Source organism: Zeugodacus cucurbitae, chromosome 6 (assembly GCF_028554725.1).
Source record: "Zeugodacus cucurbitae isolate PBARC_wt_2022May chromosome 6, idZeuCucr1.2, whole genome shotgun sequence".
In the NCBI taxonomy this organism is placed as follows: domain Eukaryota; kingdom Metazoa; phylum Arthropoda; class Insecta; order Diptera; family Tephritidae; genus Zeugodacus; species Zeugodacus cucurbitae.
In genome coordinates, this window is record NC_071671.1 from 7,638,528 (window position 1) to 7,657,951 (window position 19,424).

At 34.4% G+C, this 19,424-nt stretch overlaps 1 protein-coding gene across 2 annotated transcripts in view; it reads left to right on the forward strand.

Moving 5' to 3' along the window:
- The first annotated feature begins 5,894 nt into the window (after positions 1–5,894).
- Positions 5,895–19,424, forward strand: part of LOC105210343 (serum response factor homolog) — a 52,173-nt gene continuing 38,643 nt past the window's right edge. Inside the window, exons 1-2 of one of the 2 annotated variants that reach the window (XM_011181229.3) lie at positions 5,895–7,875; positions 16,339–18,692. In XM_011181229.3, coding sequence (XP_011179531.1) covers positions 7,231–7,875; positions 16,339–16,827 — 1,134 coding nt within the window. In that variant the 5' untranslated portion in view covers positions 5,895–7,230 and the 3' untranslated portion in view covers positions 16,828–18,692. Of the gene's footprint in view, positions 7,876–16,338; positions 18,693–19,424 lie in introns of those variants that run through there. The other variant, XM_011181228.3, reaches the window with a different exon arrangement.

Genomic DNA, 19,424 nt, shown 5'->3' on the forward strand with positions numbered 1-19,424 from the left:
TGAAAAAAAAATTTAGAAAAATCGCAAATAAATGTTTTCCAAAACTATACAAATTCAACTTTGTTTTCAAAACAAATAATTTCACGCAGTGCAACGACTGCGAAGTCAGCTAGTATTAAATTTTTATATTATTATTTAAAAATTATTTATTTGTTTGCAGCTTACGTATTTCAAAGTACAGAAGAAGATATTAATATTCAAACAGTGTCTAGTGTCTATTACTGATTTAGTAATATAAATGAGCAAATAAAGGAAGTTTGTCGAAGAAAATATAATAAAAACGTAAATATCCTTTACGCTAGCGCTATGCCATAATAACAACCGCCATTTTAAGTGCGGCAACTAAAAATATACGCAACACAATATTTATATATGTATGTATGTATAGAAGAGACATTTTAGACTTTTACAAGCCTTTGAAATTCCACAACAGACTCTATGGAATTAAATTTCTACATACATAAGATTAGAATAAATACCAGAAATGCCGACATTTCAAACATTACTGCTCACATAATTGCATTAGTAATGCGACAAGGTAGGTGTATGGCAACGTAGCAGTACTACTGACTTGACTACTTGACTACTGAACTAATGTAAGTGATCTTTTAGGCAATCATAACGATTAACTTTTCTCATTAGTAACCAGTAAGTGCAACAACTCCTACCTACCACCATGATCGCGGTGGCCGGACTGGCTGGCTAGCTTGGCTTGCTTACATTACATTACATTACTTTTATGTACTTACTTACTTACTGGATATTTCTGTACTGTATGCTTGTATATACCATATAATATGTGTGTGTATGTACCGCTTGACCGCCGACAACTCAAATAATTGATATCCCAAGAAGGTATTTCATTTAATTAAATTCACCAGCCACTTACAAAGCGATTCTGAATTTTTCTGTGGAAGACATGCTGGCGACGTTGTGCAAGTATGTCGTTCACTTGGCGTAAAAGGCAAGATGCCATTTGGAGTGATGATGATGCGACCAATATGCATCACAAACCAACAACCAACACCAATCTTTAGCATACACCACCACTCCTCCACCTCTCACCTCGTCCAGTAAACAACGGAAAACAACTCAACATACAGGCAGTCAGTCAGTCAGTCTGCAAAGCAAAGCATCTTCACTCTAACCAACAAACGCAGTCGATCAGCACAACTAGCTAGCAGCTTAGCGGTCTAGCGATCTAGCTAGCCAAACAGGCAGCCATCGATCGTCTTGATCGGCGCATACGTATCGATCGATCGATTGAACCTTCAATAAACACACACACGCCGCATAGCATAGCATAGCATACTTATGAGCTGAGCGGCAGGGTGACAGGACGTGCGTTTGGTGGTACTCATGTTGTTAGACTGTCTGGGGTTTGCTGTGCAAGATCAGCTAATACTTAACTATTACCAATGCTATTGGACAGTCAAAAGGGGCGGTGGGAGGTGTGTGTGTTGTTGTTGCTGCTGCACAAATAGGGGTATAAATCTAGTTGTACTTGCTGGCCTACCCGTGGCGTTACTCGTCGTGGCAGTGTCAATGTGAACAGGAGTAGCATAGAATCGACCATTATGGTTAGTAGTAGATAACTATAGTGGACAACAAGATCTTTATATATATGTATGTATGTAAGAGAGTACATGTTGTTTGTTGGAATGCAGTGATTATCATCAGGGAGCAATAACTGTGATGACATAGCAGTTCAAACTGCAGCGAGTAGTACTAGGCGAAGTCGTCATCGCCGAGATACACAAACACACACACACACACAAGAAGGCTTAAAAGTGGCATAAAAAGTGGCAAACTCTGGTGCAGCATAGACGCTTAGACGCATCATAGCCTCGTAGCCTCGTAACTAGTCACTGCACGTGGTTGGAAAACTATTTCCTATTTAAGGATGTCAGGCGATAGGCTGTGGCAGCCAGCAGCGAGCAGTCAGGCAACGTGCTGGCTCTGTGTTCTATTCAAGTCACAATAGTTGGGGAAATACTTGTACTTTATATGCTCATACGGGATGCAGTAGATGTGTTTGCTGCTTTCTACGTTTATATTTACGTTTTATAACTCTATAGGCAAACGAGAGTACGTAAGAAAGTTTGAGCATAACAAATTCTTTAGACGATACGCAACTGCTACGATGATTTCTGATTTGGCTGATGGGCTGCCGGCTGACTGCTGCGATTGTTGCTGATTGTTGTTGCGACTGCTACTGTTTGTTGTTGATTGCTGCTGATTGTTGTTGGTGGTGGTTGCTGCTGATTGTTGTTCGTTCCTGCTGTTTGTTGTTGGTTGCTGCTGCGGATTGTTGTTAGTGTTGCTGTATTGCTGGACTGTTCCGCCATCATCAACAGCATCAACATTTCGCCAACGTCAACTTCCACTTGTGTGTGTGTGTTGTCAGTGTCTGTCCGTCAGTACGACTGTTTGAGGACGAATATTTGCGCGTTGCATTTGTTGGCACGCACATACATACAAACAAACATATGGTTACTGGCGTATTGGTGACGTACTCGTACTCGTACTCCGACTCCGACTCACCAACGTACGTGTATAATGATACATTACGCAAATCCTCCAGAGGTTGTAATGCTGTCGCATGTTTTTACCATTTCTGGCCTTTAGCGCTGCAGCAGCAAGTATGTCTCACTAAACTCCAAGCCAAGCGGGCGCACAGTTAAAAACGTATACACACACACACACACACACACCTATATATGTGTGTATATAGAAGTGAAAAAAATACAAAATAAATCAGTAATAAAAATAAAACTAGACATTGAGAAATGCTGCAGAAAAAATGAAGATTCTGAGAAAAATCCGGTATGGAATGTTCCAGTGGGATTTGTCAAAACTTCTTTAAAATAGAAAAAACGCACTTACATGTGTAGGTCTGTATGTTTGTTTGTGTGTGCGTGTATGAGTACTCGAGGCATATTGCATACCGCATTGCAGTTGTAGTACTACATGAACGCATCCACTTAACGTGTGCCACAATCAACAGTAACTCACAAAATATTTATCAGCAATTGCAAGTACAGCGGATGGCACAAGTGGACAATTAAGTCAACTGATATGATTTAAAAAGCTTTAATGGTGCTACTACTCGCTCGTTTTACAGGACTCAAATAAAGAACAAAAACACTCTTCGAGTTCAGTGGCCAATTGGAGCATGTGTTTGAGGTATACAAGTTGATAATTATTTATTTGAAAGAACGGAGCTCTGGTCACATAACAGTCGAGTTTCGAGGTTACGAAAACCGTATAATACTCGGATTCTTATTCGATCAAGGACTTTGGATTCGGTTTTGTTTCCACAATAGTCGGGTTTCCGTAGAGAGTACGAATAGCCATCGACCAGGGATCGTACATTCGATCAAGGTTCCGTTGCCATAGCAGTCGAGTCTTTATACTTGGATCTTGGATCTTTAATCGATACTGTACTGTGGAGTCGGCCAGAATTCTGTTTCCACGATAGTTAAGACGGGGTTAGTGGATCGAATTAACTACTGTCATCGACCAAGGACTGTGCATTTGATTCGGCCAAGGTGTTTTCTCCACGATAGTCGGGCCTCCATAAGCGGAACACACGCGTAACGTACTAAGGACCAAGCAAGGACAGTGCATTCGATTCGGTCACATTTTTGTTTCCACGATAGTCGGTACTACGTTAGCGGAACGGACTAAGTACTGCCATCTCGAAAGCATTTCTCAAAATCATTTTCTTTCTGACGATACAACAACAAGAACCATGCCATGTTTCGATTTCCAAATTTTAAAAATCCAACTAAACTATTTACAACATCTAAAGTTCTCATCTAAAAATCCAACAGTCTTGAAGAAATTATAGAGCTCTGTGCTTTGGTAAATTCTTATACTTCTATACCGACATTCATTCGGAAAAGCTTGGAAGCACTGATTTAGGTATTCTGTATTAAGTGGAACATAAGACTTGTTAACTCTTAGAAAATTGGTATTTGAAAATGTATAGCTAATCGGCAAGATTATGGAGTTGTTATTGCATTTAGAGGTTAGGGAGAGCTTTAGTGATCGTAAATGGCAAGGTTGATACTTATATAGCTAGCCAATTATCCAACAGTCTAGTAAGTAAGTTTTTCTTCTAAATCTGTAAATTCTTACAGCTTTTAGAAAACTTACGCTTAAAAAGATATGGTTCTTTCGGCGATCTTTTCATCAAATATTCGCTACTACAACCAAAATTTGGCTTTAAAGTTATGATTTCCCGTTAGTCGGTCGAAACCATCGATAGATACGAGTCTGTAATCCGCTTTTTGTAGAATCCGCTGAAAAAGTAGCGTGAGAAATTTGATTGTAAACTTAATTATTGCACTCACAAAAATGTGTTGAAGCTTGCCGCTCACTATCCCATAAGCGCTGAAAATAATACTATAAATAAGACTTTGTTAAAGCGAAAATAACGGATAAATTATTTAAGTATGTATGTATGTATGTATGTACTTAATAAATTGCATAATCCCTTAAGTGTGTGCATTTTTGTCAGTCACTGTCTACCCACTAGCGGCTTGCATGTCATATATGAAGGGGCGTATGTTCGTCACTCATATATTGCAAATACATATATCTGTACAATCACGTGTGTCGTTGGCCATATCTAATTGCAGGTGCTTCTCTAATTTGGCTATGATCGACATTTTACGCATTGTTGTGACAACAATGTTCCTTTTAGACGGATTCCACACGCTTCAACACCTACAAAAAACGCCCAAATAAGGATTGCTTAGTTGATCCGTAACGTAGAATAAAATAAATTATTTCAAAATTCATTTCAAACAAACAAGTTTTTCCAGAACATAACGGCATATGTACATACATATGTATATAAATATATCTACTACAAAAGCACTAAACAAACAAAAACGCGCTTTATTAAAGCCTTTAAGCCACATTTAATAAGCGCTTAAATAAAACATTAAAATTACGGTAATCATTTCCTTTGCACCAAAGTGTAAATATGAAAAATTGCTGACATCCATTTGCATATGGGGCGCGTCACTCAGACACTTGTCTCCAAGCGCAATCACTCATAATAATGCCAAATACAAAGCGGCTGTACGCGCGTCGCTGCGGCATTCCTACAAGGGGAGGAGTTTGCTAGCGTTCAACCAATAGCACCGTAAATGTTGTGAGCCGTAGTTATGATTTCTGCTTGTTTTTTCCCACTACATTTTGTTGTTGTTGCTGCCACTCAACGACAAACGCCTGAATATATATGTATAAACATTTATATATACATATGTATAAATTTATAAATCAAATCAAAATCGCGCGCCTTAGACTCAACACACAACTGTCAATGTTGTTGCTGTTGTTGTGTCGCGTGTGTCTGTATTGGTGCATTTGTAAAAGATAAGGCCTTCATTGGCAGTAATAGTTAATTAAAGTCTGGCTTGAACGCTTTGAATATTCGTGAATGCCAAAAGAGAAGCCAATACCAAAAAAGCAAATAACAAAAAAAAAAAATAAAACACATGCACGAAAACAAAAACAATGCCATGAATGAAGCGCGTCTCAACGGCACTCACTGAGCGGAGCGCCAGTAAAAATAGCTGACTAGCGAATGAAAACTTCGACTGCGACTTGAAAGAGTAACACAAATAAGTCTCCACACAAGTTGGCGCTCTCATTCTCCGCCATATGAATATGAACGAAGAGCCAACTCAACTGGCGCGCTCCAAAACGAAAGCACACCGCAGCATTTTGGCGGCGCTCCGGCTAGCTGGCTTGTCGACTGGCTGGCGCTCCACACAATAACGCTTTACGTGTATGTGTGTGTGTGTGTGCTTTACTTGTGAAGCTCTCCAGTTTTGCCGCAGCATGAAATAAGGAAAAATAAAAAAACGGTCGTGCTGTGTGACGCGATCGAAAGCGAGTTTATTCGGTAGCGCGCCTCCATCTAGAGAACATCAAGGTGGTCGCAATAACGACATAAACGCATTGATATAATTTCATATTTGTCTGTTACAAGCGATATTTCCGCAGTTTACGTATTTTTTTACGGCCAACAAGCGAGCGTACATAAGTGGTAATAGCGCTCCTTATCAGTTTGGCGTACAGCGTTTGGATTATAATAGCGATTTATAGCAATGGCAGCAGCAGCAGCGGCTTTAGTACAAGAATTCCATAAATCTTAAAAACATTTATGGTGGATAATTTAAAAAAAGTTCTTACAACGTTTTAGCCATAAAAAGTATTGAAAACAACAGCTTTGAAATTTTTTGGTGAAATTCTACAGCGAAAAACAATTACTACAACAGAGTGGCAACAATTTTTACGATAAAAGCACACATTTTGCAACACTGAAACAGCATTGAAAGCAATTGACAGCGTCAAAAGAGCTGACAGCAACAACAACAACAACTATATAGAAAGCAGAGAGACAGTGAGCGGAGAAGAGCGTACCATATATAGTTTGACATTTGTTGATTCTGACAAGCGTTTAGCAGTGGCCGCAGCTAAAAGGAATCGAAGAAAAGTAATCGACCAATAGTCCGGAGTGCCAAATTTTCGACGGCGCGTTCCGTTTGGAAACTGTGTTAATTTAGATAAAAATTTGGTTAAAATTAAAAATAGGAATCGCAGCACTGCACGTTACCTGTGTGTGTTCCGTAATTTCGTGTGTATATTCCTGCAACGGTCGTTCATATTAGTGTGCAAGCAATTCGACGAGCCACATGCGTTAATTTGACAGTTGCGTGCAGCTGTCTCGTCGTCGCCTTCTTGTTTTTGTGGTGTCCGATTCGATGCTGATACGATCCGAGATTCCCTCAAAAAGTGTCAAAAGTGCGTTTTTGTGTTTATTTTTGGAATTCAAGTGTTTGCTGTTGTCTTGTACAGGCCACAAAAGGCACCAATAAGAGCCCCACATTCACCGTGTTTACGCTGCTTGTACGCGATTTGTTACAATTTAGTGTTGAAACGAATGAGAAAGTGATATTATTGTAGTGTTGAGGTTTGCAGTGACGTGCCGTGTCGTGCCGTTTGATATTGTCTATCAAAGCAAGTGCTCCTGCTAACTGACTGCCGATTACGGTGTATTAAAAGCGCCTACGGCAATAACAACCAACAGTACCATTGCAACTACAAACAACCGCTAACCAACAGCAGTTGCTAACAAGTGTGTTTGTGTATTTTATTTAATAAAGGTGTAAACATAAAGTCGTCACGGTGGAGAACTTCTACCTTAGAATGGATCCTACGCGAGGTGACTCGCGCTACAACCTCAACTACCCCATGAGCGGTATCGGCCTAAGTTTGGCCGATCAAGCCGACATATATGGTGGTAATCCAGCGGCTGTCAGTGCGCTGGGCGGTCGTCCACCATCAGGCGGCCTCATACAGCCGATGGGTGTTGGTGCCGGTGGTGGATTCAGTTCACGTTCGAGCGGTCTCATGCCCAATAGCACACAGTGTCAATCGTTGGTTAGCGGCAGCGGCAACAGTACAGGTGGCCATACAAGTCAACAACGTGGTATCAAACGTGCTGGTTCCGATTGTTATGAAGATCATCATCGTAGTAGTAGTGCTACGGGCATGTCAACGCAATCGTTGCAAGGACTCGATTGTGTTGGTGGTAGTGCGCAACAAAGTGCACAACAGCAACAGCAGCAGCAGCAACAACAGCAGCAGCAACAGCAACAACAACAGAGTCAAGTGAGCGGCAACGTGCCGGATGTGGTGGACGACAGTTATACTGCGTTGCAAAACAAAAAGTCACCTCCTGCCAATGGCAAGAAGACAAAAGGGCGAGTCAAAATCAAAATGGAATATATCGATAATAAATTGCGTAGATATACGACATTTTCCAAACGTAAAACCGGCATCATGAAGAAGGTGAGTGTGGCAAAACAAAAAAACAATAAATTTAGTACTGATAAGTTGTAGATGTAGAAAATATGATAAGTGCCACTTGTTTTTGAAGTGTAAATAATGGTCTGATTTTGAAATCATAGTTAACTATTTTAAATGAACCTTACGTAGGGCGGAAAAACTTCTATCATAGCTAGTTGAATGAAGAAAGCGTTGCCTTTTTTAAATGTAGAATATAATTTAGGAATCCTTCATACCTTTAGCTATTGTTAAGTATGTATGTACATACATATTTATTATTGCTGCTACCATTATAGAAATATATATACGTTATTTAAAAGTACATAAGTACATTATGAAATCACCACACGACAAGCATAAGACTTAAGTGGTTTTCGTTTAGTTAAAGTACTAGCCGTACGCTTAAACTCTTATTAAACATATAAACGTACATAAATATATTTATTTATTTATATACGTGTTAAGTGCTCTACAATATGTCTTACCATATCCATATTATTGGCTACGTGTGTATCCGCTTTCTATCAGTAGGCGTCTTATCTTTTTAAATGCAGCAGATAGACAAAGTAACACGCTTTAAGTTTCACAGCCTTTTCTAAGTGCATCACACGAAATAAATCAATAACAAAACTTCAAGCAGCAGTAGATATTGTGCCAGCTACTGTGTGTATGTTTGTTGTACAAAGTGCGCTGTGAGAATGTTAAAGATGTGCGGCTTTTAATTCTTCTACATTGTGCAAACTTAAAAAATAAAATGTTAACACTTTGGCACACGCTTACGCATTTGCATTTGGCTTATTTTCCCCGTTTATCGCCATCAGCAATCGAATTTGGAATTTATTCCAGTTGCTAAAGTGTAGTAGGTAGGCTACCAGCTTTAAGTTTACACACGTTTTTTTGTTATTATTTTTTATTGACGTATCTACGGGTGGCGTGTAATTATTCGTTAAAATTCTTATAAGAAAAACATCCTTGCTTTTATATCTTATAAGGTTAAAAATGCTATGCAAAAACGATAGTGGTCTAATTGGAAGCCTAAGTGAAAATCAAGTTAATTTTCAAGTAGAGAACCTCAAATGTAAATAATATCTAATAAGTAATAATCTAATACAACAAAATGTTTATTCTTTATTTTATTGTGCAAGATTCCACTTAGAAATTGATTAAAATCCAAGTTGGAATTCCTAAAACAATAATTTCACTGAACAATTTATATTTTTGTATTAATTTTTCTTAACAGTGGAACTTCTGTAGCTCGAATCACCATAATCCACAAAAAAACTTCGAGTTAGAGAGACTTCGAGTTATATAATTTTCATTAAAACATATAAATTTTTAAAAAGCTCTAAAATAAGATTTATACACTGTTTTCTTTATTTGTTTCGCAAAAATTTTTTATAGACATACGTTAAAAGATGTTTTTTATAATTTTGTTTATTACATTTTGCTATTGCTTGGCTCTTGACGTCTATATCTTATGCCTTTGTTTAAATGATGTATGCAATCTATAACTGTAATATTATATTTTTTGTTCGCCTCCGTAGGATATAGAGGAACTCTTTTAAAATTCTGCCTCGATCGTAAAATTTGAAATTTTGTATTATGCCCTGACCAAAAAGTTCGATTTATGGAAGGAAATTTGTATGAAAGTTGCCTTCTATTGCCCCTTCAAGAGTTCGAGTTATGGAGATCTTCGAGTTATAGGAGTTCCACTGTATATTGTATCACAAATTGTGTACCGTTAGATTTTTTTATTCTCAGCAGACCTTTAACTACGAATATATTAAAAGCAGGATATTATTTTCCATTCTTGGTGTTGCCATACTGTACGTTCTGTGGAAAATAACCCATTTTTTTCTTTTTTTAATTCGGTTCCTAAGTTAGTTTGGTCTTAGCTTCAGGTAGCTAATTATTAAAATGGAATATTTTTCTCAACTCATCTTGCACGTAATTATTATTGAAAATATCGAGGTTGATGGCGGAAATAATCTGACTAATAATCCGTCTAACACCGTAGATGTCCCTTCATACATCAACCATAATCAGAAAATCGATAGATCCAATATTGGCTTCAGCTCTTCTGAATTATCTTCCGTTCCGAAAAAATCTAACCTAAAAAGTATCTGAAACTCAAACAATTAGAATTTACTTTGGGTTTCCGTTTCTTAGCCAAATTTTCGAAAGACTTTTGACAATTTACTGTTATAAAGACAATAAACCAGCCAACTGAAGTTCAACGAACTTCATTTCTTAGTCTAATAGCAACATAGATAGCCATAGCCAGAGTTTAACTGTATTTCCCTATAGTTTTCAATACAAAAAGTCACAGATTTGGACATGAAAGTTACCAAATATGCTTAATTTAGGACAAAGTTCTGTTAGTTAGTTAATAGAAATTTGAAAAAAGAAAAAAAAAAACAAAAAACCGGAAAAATGTTTTACGTACAACACACACACACACACACACACACACCAATATGTGCTTTTAGTGAGTTAAATAGCAACATCTGCCAGAGGTGGGTGGTTGTATATCATAGTAGATAAGCAAAACTCTGGGAGCATATGCTCGTAACTACCAAAATTGGGCAATTTTTTGTGTGACATTTTGCGTGGTCGCCGGCGGTGAGTTTAGGGCGCGCGCAGCGTTTAACCACGCAAGCGACCTGTGTCCACAGCAAGCTGTTGATTTTTAATATATTTTATATATATTTGAAAATAAATTTTATAGATACTCGTATATGTTTTAAGTGCTAAATAATGCCAAAAAAAAGTGTACCAAACACAATATTCGCGCACATGATATCATCAGCGGCGTTCAATTCATGATGAGTTGCTTTGCTGCACAAGCCAGAGTTCCATTAGGTTACTTTTATTTTTTCTTTTAAGCAACCACGCATGCGTGGGTTAAGTTTTGCTCATTTGACTACACAACCATTGACAACATGTTGTTGCCGTGTCATCATTCGCCATGTGTTGCTGTTGCTTGTACATATGTATGTGCTTAATGTGCGATAGATACGTATGTAGCTGTTATTGATATGAAATCTAAAACGTAGAAACGCAAGAATATTGAAATCTGCACGCCTACAATGCTTGCAGCAGCAGCGCATAATTATATAAAATAAAAGTGTTTATTGGAAAATTTATTATTTTATATTATATTTATACCAGATTTGTGGTATATAAAATCATGTATGTATATTTTTTTAAATTTATTTTAAAGTTATAAAAAATTATTTTGTGATCAATTTATTTTAATACTTTTTTTAAATTTTATTACAATTATTTCATTTCAATTTTTTTTATTTATATTTTTTTATTTTTTTATTTATATTTTTTATTTTTTTATTTATATTTTTTATTTCATTTTTTCAACTTCAATTTAATAAAATACTTTTTTTCCAAATTTTATTACAATTATTTTGTATTTAAAATTAAAATTTTTTATCATTCAAATTTTTTTTTATTTATGTAATTTATTATATTTTTTTTTATTTTATTTTTTCAACTTGCTTATTTTAGCAAACAAAAATTTAGAAACATTTTTTTTTTAACATTTCATCCCAGTATTCAAACTTTTTCGAATTATTATTTTTTATTTAATTGCCTTTAAATTTATGGTGCTAAAATAATGACAACAATTAATTTTGTATATCATTGCAATGTTTTCTTAATTAAATTTAAAAATAATAATATTTGAATAGTTTTCTTTATATAAAATAATAATATTTTAAATTAAAAATAATTTCTTGATTACTAAAACTTTTTAAAAAAATGCAATATTATTTGCATAAATCTTGTTAAATAATTTTTCATTTATTTTATTTTTATATTTTTTTTTAATAATATTTTTTTATATATTTTTTATATAATTAATTTTTGTTTATAATTTTTTTTGAACACATTTTTTATATAAATATCACTATACATAATAAATGCTAATTTTTAGTATGAATATTTATCAATTTCCCAATTATATAAAAACTCAAAATGTTATTTTCTTTAAAATATTATTCAAAAAAAAAATTTTATTTGTATAATTCTTGTTAAATTTTTTTTTTTTAATTTATTATTTAAAGGTAAATTTTTTTAAATAATTTTTTTTTTTAATTTTTATTTTTTTATTTAAATTATTTTATTTTATAATATTTTTTATCATCGTTTAAATTTCACTTTAGCATATATTTTTAATAGCAATATTTATCAATTTCACAATTATATAACATATATTAAAATATTATTTTCTTTATGTTTATTTCATAAATTCAACAAATTTCATTATTAAAGTTTACATATATTTTACAATAATATTGCAATTAAAGTTGTTCATTAAAAAATATTTAATTTTTAAATTGTTTGACAAATTTCTTAATTTTTTATAATTAGGAAATCAAAGAATTTTGCTTTTGATATTATATATAAAAAATACAATAATAATATTACAATAACAAAAAAAAAAAAATAAAAACAATTATTTTTATTTTTTTTAATTAAATTAAATTTTTGTAATTTTTTAATAATTTTTTTTTTATAATTTTTAATAATTTTTTTTTTATAATTTTTAATAATTTTTTTTTATAATTTTTTAATACTTTTTTTTGTTATTTTTTAATAATTTTTTTTTTGTAATTTTTTAATAATTTTTTTATTTTATTTTTTTTTAATAGTTTTTTTATTTTTTTTAATAGTTTCTTTTATTTTTTAATAGTTTTTTTATTTTTTTAAATATTTTTTTATTTTTTTTTTAATTTTTTTTTTAATTTTTTTTTATTTTTTTTTTAATTTTTTTTTTATTTTTATTTTTTTTTTTAAATCATTCTTATCCAAATTTCAAAGATTGCAAAAAAATTATTTTTATTTTTTTTACTTATGCTCCTTTTACATACAAATATGCACCTCGCTATGTAAAACTATTTCTGAAGTTGCAGCAAAGCCTCGCAAGAATTTCACAAAGCTGCACATAGTACTGCTCGCATAGCGCATGCCTTGCTGTCGATTTGTGTAGCATGCCAAAAGGGTTGGCACTGTTGTGTCACTGTGGCTGCCACCATCAGAGCCACCGCCACCGCCATCAGCGACGAGCGCTGGCACACAGCTGCCACAGCGCGCGATAAATGGCAGCCGAAACATGAATTCTACATAAACAAATACGAGCATGTGAATGCGCTTCTTTTTATTTTTCGATATCACTTTTTATTTGCAATGCAACGCCAAAACACCACATGCACACTCTCCTCACAACGCGCGAGTGCCAAGCGGAACGCGCGCCTACTCGGACAGGATCAAATGTGTGGAAAAATTGTCGCACGTGCGATGACCACAAATAGAACATGTAAAACAGTGGTAAAAATTAAAATACAAATAAAAGCATGAGCAACAACAACAACAACACCAGTAGTGTGGGGTAACAGCCCCTCCTCTTCCGCGCATGCTTATGCTCCTACAGTCCACCACAAAATAACAATGCATTCGTATAGTCAAAGCGTAAGCGTAAAGGATGCCGCCAAAAGGTGTTAAATTGAATTTACGAAGGATTGCAGCGGCTTGTCGCAGTTTGTCTGCCAAAGGTTGTTGGCAAAAGGCGGTCTGACTGCCAGCTTCCCTGCTACTTGTGTGTAAATCTGCGTAGTTTTCCAACAGAAGTGCCAATGCGGCTGCAATACAACGACAACAACAATAAAAACAACAATCACACTTGCATACAAACAACAGCAACAATAACAGCCTACAATAGTTGCAACAACGAGCTTCACACGTCGGCATTACCGACAATTGTCTGCTCAGCTCGTTTGTTCCGGGAGGAAGACACAGCTGTCTGTTTGTAAGCGCATGTTGTTGTTTCTGCTGTGTTTGCTGGTGTTATTGTTTTTGCTGTGATTTCCCTGGTTGTTATTGTTGCTGCTGCTGCTACCTGGCGCAGTTTGATTGCGATTACGATGGCGTTCGATGCGGCCGCCAGATCGGTTTGACTCAAGCTCAAGCAGCGCTTACATCCGCGCGCTGATCGTCGCTTTCCGATAAAGCCCAAACATTGTGTCGCAAACACAAATAATCGCGTTCTAACAAATGATTTGGTCTCGACGGAGCAAACAAACGTAAAGCGTAAACGTAGATTTTTACTCGAATGTTAAATGTATAACACGCGTGTTGTTGTTGTTGTTGTTGCGCGCACGGACGGTGAGGCGTGCGGTCGCACTGTCGGTTGATCAGTTCGTCGGTCGTCGCTTCGTTTAGGCGTTCACTGCAATTGTAAGTGGCCGCAATGCGACAACGAGCCAATGCGGAGCCGCGCGCAGCATTGTAGACTCTTCCAATAGCTGCTCTTCACCCTTCGTTGCTGTTCTTCTTCGCTGTGCCACTACTTTGTAATTTCCTTGTACTTGCTGCTGCTACTTAAGCAGCTCGTTCAAACGCTACTCGCCGTTAGCGTTGCTTATTAAATGCAAGAAAATATATCTTTGTATGAGCATCCCACTGAGTATGCGCGCCTTTCGCGCCTGTGCGGCCGGTGCGTGCATTCGTAAGCCGCTGCTTACACGTAGGACAGAAGCTGCTTCTGGCTCACCATAATATAGGCCTGTCAAGATTTTGCAATGGAAATTCAATGTGACGCATGCTTAACTAACAATATATATACAAACCTTTTCTTTGCCATCAACATGTGTTCAAAAAATAACGGGAATTTTCGTTAAAAAAAAAAAAAATTTTATAATGTTGTCTTCAAAATAGTCCTCATTCGATATTATGCATTTAGGGCAGCACTTTTTCCAATCGTCGAAGCGCTTCTCAAACTCGAGTTTTGGGATGGCCTTTGGAAACCGTAAAACTCAAACCTTATAGACCGCTATATAAAAATAAAATAAATTAAGCAGTACTTCGGGGATACATGACCAATATAATAAAATAAAAAAAAAAATTTACAGTTAAACTTTTGTACGAAAATTCCCGTTATTTTTTGAACACACCTAGTAGAACTGTTCTCAAGCGTGATCGTATTTGTAATTTAAATACATATGTACACTAGCTTGTATCGGAATATAAATCTACCATGCGTCTAACGATTTAACATTGATTGTTGGTTGCCTGGGAATATTTAGATTGCCATACAAATATATTTTTACTTCTTGCCTTCTACTTGCCATCGAGCTTTGTTTGCTCTTGCTAAAATTATCATTTGTGTTGTAGTGTAGTGTTATTTTTAAGTTGTTTGTGGTTCTTGTTGTTGCATTTTATTGCTTAACTAGCTTACTTACTAGCTAATCGTACCAATTATCATTCTGCATGCATACCTACTCCGGCGCAGTTCATAAATAAGCCAAGCGCTTAAGTGACAGATCGGTACAAATATTTTCAGTGTTTGTTAGACATCAGCGCGTTTGACAGTAAGCAGTAAATATGTTGGTTTATTATGTTAAATTATGTTGTTAATTGCTTCCACAGTTGTCATATGGTATATATTTTATTTTTGGTTTTCAATTGTTAATGAGTTTTGAAAATGTTGAGTCATTTTATTTTGACCCACTCATATTTTTCCCCAATCCCTTCCTCTTTATTGTTGTTGTTGTTGTAGCGGCATAAAATATTTCCCAAATAATTTGGTGGAATATTGCCGTTTTTACACTCCTTGGCCATATAAAAATGCGAGTCCGTTCCTGTTACATAGAATCGACTGTCGTGGGAACGATTATGAACAATATATTTGCTTCTTCTGAGTAATTCATAGACATTCTCATTACGATGTTTTGTAAAATTGCACTTTAAATAGGCTTTCTGTGATTTATATTGACTATAGCCTCACCTATCGTGAAACCAAGTATAAAGTATAAATCTAGTTATTTAATCAAAATAAACAGTAATATGATCTCTAGAAATATTTCAGCATCAGCGCCATCTACCGATTTAATTTTTAGACTATTATTTGAAATCCTTCTAAGTAATAACCACATATTTAAGCCATATCCAGTAATAACTATCGTAGCAATAGATGCTTATCTCGAACATTAACGGAACTATTTTCATAATTTACATGAAGAGGCGTCATAGTGACCCTTAGAATCTCTGTTACCATGAAGAATATGATGATTTAGTTAGATCGTCGAAAGGGCAGCCCTTGAACGGATAAAATCCGGGTCAACTCCGGTAGCGTAGAACCGGCTGCATTGGGAGTTGTTGATTTAGTCTTTTCGTAGTCGGTAGTTTCTTCAGCTTACGTAAAAGCTTAACAGTTTACCGGCTACCAGATAAACTATTATTGAATTCTGAAGCTTTGGTACTTAAAAAATGTTTTTGAATATATTCAATCTTCAAGCTCAAGAAATTTATATATCTAGTTACTTACTTAATATATTAATCCGATTACTTTAAGTATCGTTAATAGCGAGAGACTCTCTTATAGATTTTTATTAAGTTAAGTTTTATAACTACTATAATTTCCATAAATTAACACCTTCTTCCCTTTATTTCCAGGCATACGAATTGTCCACACTAACCGGCACTCAAGTAATGCTGCTGGTCGCCTCAGAGACCGGACACGTCTATACGTTCGCCACCCGCAAATTACAACCAATGATCACATCCGAGGCTGGTAAACAACTCATACAAACATGTCTCAATTCACCGGATCCGCCCAGTGTGGGTGGCGGTGATCAACGCATGTCAGCGACTGGCTTCGAAGAGACCGAGCTGAGCTATAACATAGCGGACGAGGACTCAAAAGTAAGACAATTAATTTACGGTCATCATGGTCACGCCCATCTCAGTCATCCGCAAGCGCCTGCATCACATTACGGACTCGAGCAGAGTATAATGCAATCGCCATATAGCGGTGGACAGCCATCGCCACTTTCGCATGCGCAAGCGTATGCAACACATGGTGGACATGCGCATCATACGCACGTGCCACATGTGCCACATTCGACACACTCGCATATGTCGCATACGCATGCGCAGCGATAGGTGTCTATGTGTGTGTGTGTGTGTGTGGGTGCCAGGCCTACAAATGTTGGCCATGACGAGGCCTACGTTAAGCGTTAGAATAGCAAAATGTAAAAGCGAAAGTGTACGGAGCTTTTCGGCGAACTTTCATGCTTTCGTGTAAGCTTTCACTACAGCTTTCTTGTGTGCGCAAAAGCGTTAGTACTCGCTACTGCAGCTTAACGTTAGTTTATTCATATTTGAGGGAAATTAAGAAAAAAAATATGGTGTCAGCTGTCAACTGTCAGCTGTCATATCATATGTTTATTAGTTAACTACTCGACTTTTTCACTTTTTTCAACGCGTGTACTTAAATAATTAACTAATTAGTGCAAAATACAAACATTCCAAACTACCGTTATTGTGGTTTACAAATAGTAACTCATACTATACGTAAGCTTTCTTAACTCCAATTCTGCTTAGTTGTATGTAACGAACATAAACGAATATGATCAATGATCTCGCCTTTAATTAGAACATAAATGCTCAGTAATTTAATATGCTATGAACTATAAAGCGATATAGAATACATATATTAAAAGAAAATACAAAAATACAAAAAAAAAAAACAAAAACAAATACAAAAATTAAATTAAAACGTACGAAAATACGAAACTAGTCATTTATGATGAGTTGACACGATTCTAAAAAAGGTAATAAGACAAAATCCAACACAGAAACCACAAACATACATACATACGTACAGACCCGAATAGCGTTAGCTACTCTCTCGTACATACTACCTACCCACTCGTACATACATACCTATTTACAATGATTCTGATTGTAATCTCAAGTAAGTTGAACTGTGCCATATTTTCGCTTCAATTTCACGCAATTGAAAACAAAAACAAAAACAAATAGAAACTAAAGACATGTTTTTAGCACGTACTGCAGCAATGAAGTGTAGCGCGCTTTTAGGCGCACACACCTTGTGTCGTCTCACTTCGGCTACACTTCGTGCAATGACAACAACGTGCATTCCAGTGCCATAAATTGGAGCTTATACTGTGTACCCACTCTAGAGCACAATAGCATAGCAACAAATAGTTGTTATTGTAGTAAAATGTCAAAAAAATGAAGGTGAAAAGAGCGCGCAAAGAGAGCAACTAGTGAATTTTTTTTTTAATTATTTAAAAAAATAAAATAAAATCTTAAACTGAATTCAGTGCCATTTTTGAACCAACTCGAAGGCTTTACGTTTTCAACGGCTATTTTGCGGGAAATAAAAAATTAAAAAGTAGAAAACAACAAAAGTGAAAATGAAAAATAAAAAATTATAAAAAAATATTTTTTTAAATATTTTTTTTTTTGAAAATAAAAATATTTTTTTTTAAATAATTTTTTTTTTGCGTCGAATTTGTGCAATAAATGTTTTACATATTTAATTACCAATTACATACATAAATGAAACGATATAGTTATATAAACATACATACAAACATATATTTATATAATAGAGAACATATAATAATAAACTGCTGCAGAGTCTATGTAGTGGTAGCGCATGGCGGATATCTGAGATTGAGCGTGATCAGTTGTATAATGTGTTTGTTGTTTTCATATACATACATACATACATGTAGTATATTAAATATGTAAGTAGTAAGTGTTTAGTTGTTGTAAGCATATATACATATACATATATACGTAAAAGAAATTATTAGACACAGTTGCTTATTATTGTTATTAATTTAATGTAGATTTGCAAAATCAAAAAGACAAAAAGACAGCATTTGAATGCAATAAATGCGTGCGTGTAGTGGTTAAAGAGTTTATGGTGTGGTGAGAAAAAATTAAAAAAAAAAAATAATAAATATAAAAATATAATAAATATTAAAAAAAATAATAAATATTACAAAAAAAAAATTAAATTAAAAAAATATTTTTGACTGAAAAAAAATTTACGTGAAAAAAATTCTAAAACCAATTTCTAAATATTAAAAAAAAAATTAAAAATTTATTAAAAAACGCTTTCGATGCATGTTTATAATAAATATTTATTTAAAAAAATTGGATTAAAAAAAAAGATTATTATATAAAAAAATTTATTTGAAAATAATAATCATAGAATAAAATTCTAATACTAATTATCAAATATTTTCTTTCTAAATTTTTTTTTTCTTAGAATAATTAATTTTTGTTATTTAATAAAAAATTTGCTAGAAAAATAAAACTAATGACCAAAAATTTTCTTTAAAATTTTTTTTCTATAAAAAATTTATTTTTTTATTCCTAAAACTAATTACCAAAAAATGCATTTCATATTTTTTTCTATAAACAATTTATTTATTTTTTATTTAAAAAGAATAAAATTTAAAACTAATTACCAAAAATTTTCTTTCTAATTTTTTTCTATAAATAATTAATTTTTTTATTTCTAAAACTAATTACCAAAAATTTCTTTCCATAAATAATTTATTTATTTTTATTTAAATAGAATAAAATTCTAAAATAATAACCAAATATTTTCTACAAGATTTGTGAAATAAGTTAAAAAAATTAAATTTCTTATCGAAATTAAAAAAAAAATAAAATTATTAATATTTTAATTTTGAATATTTATTTAAAAATTTAGT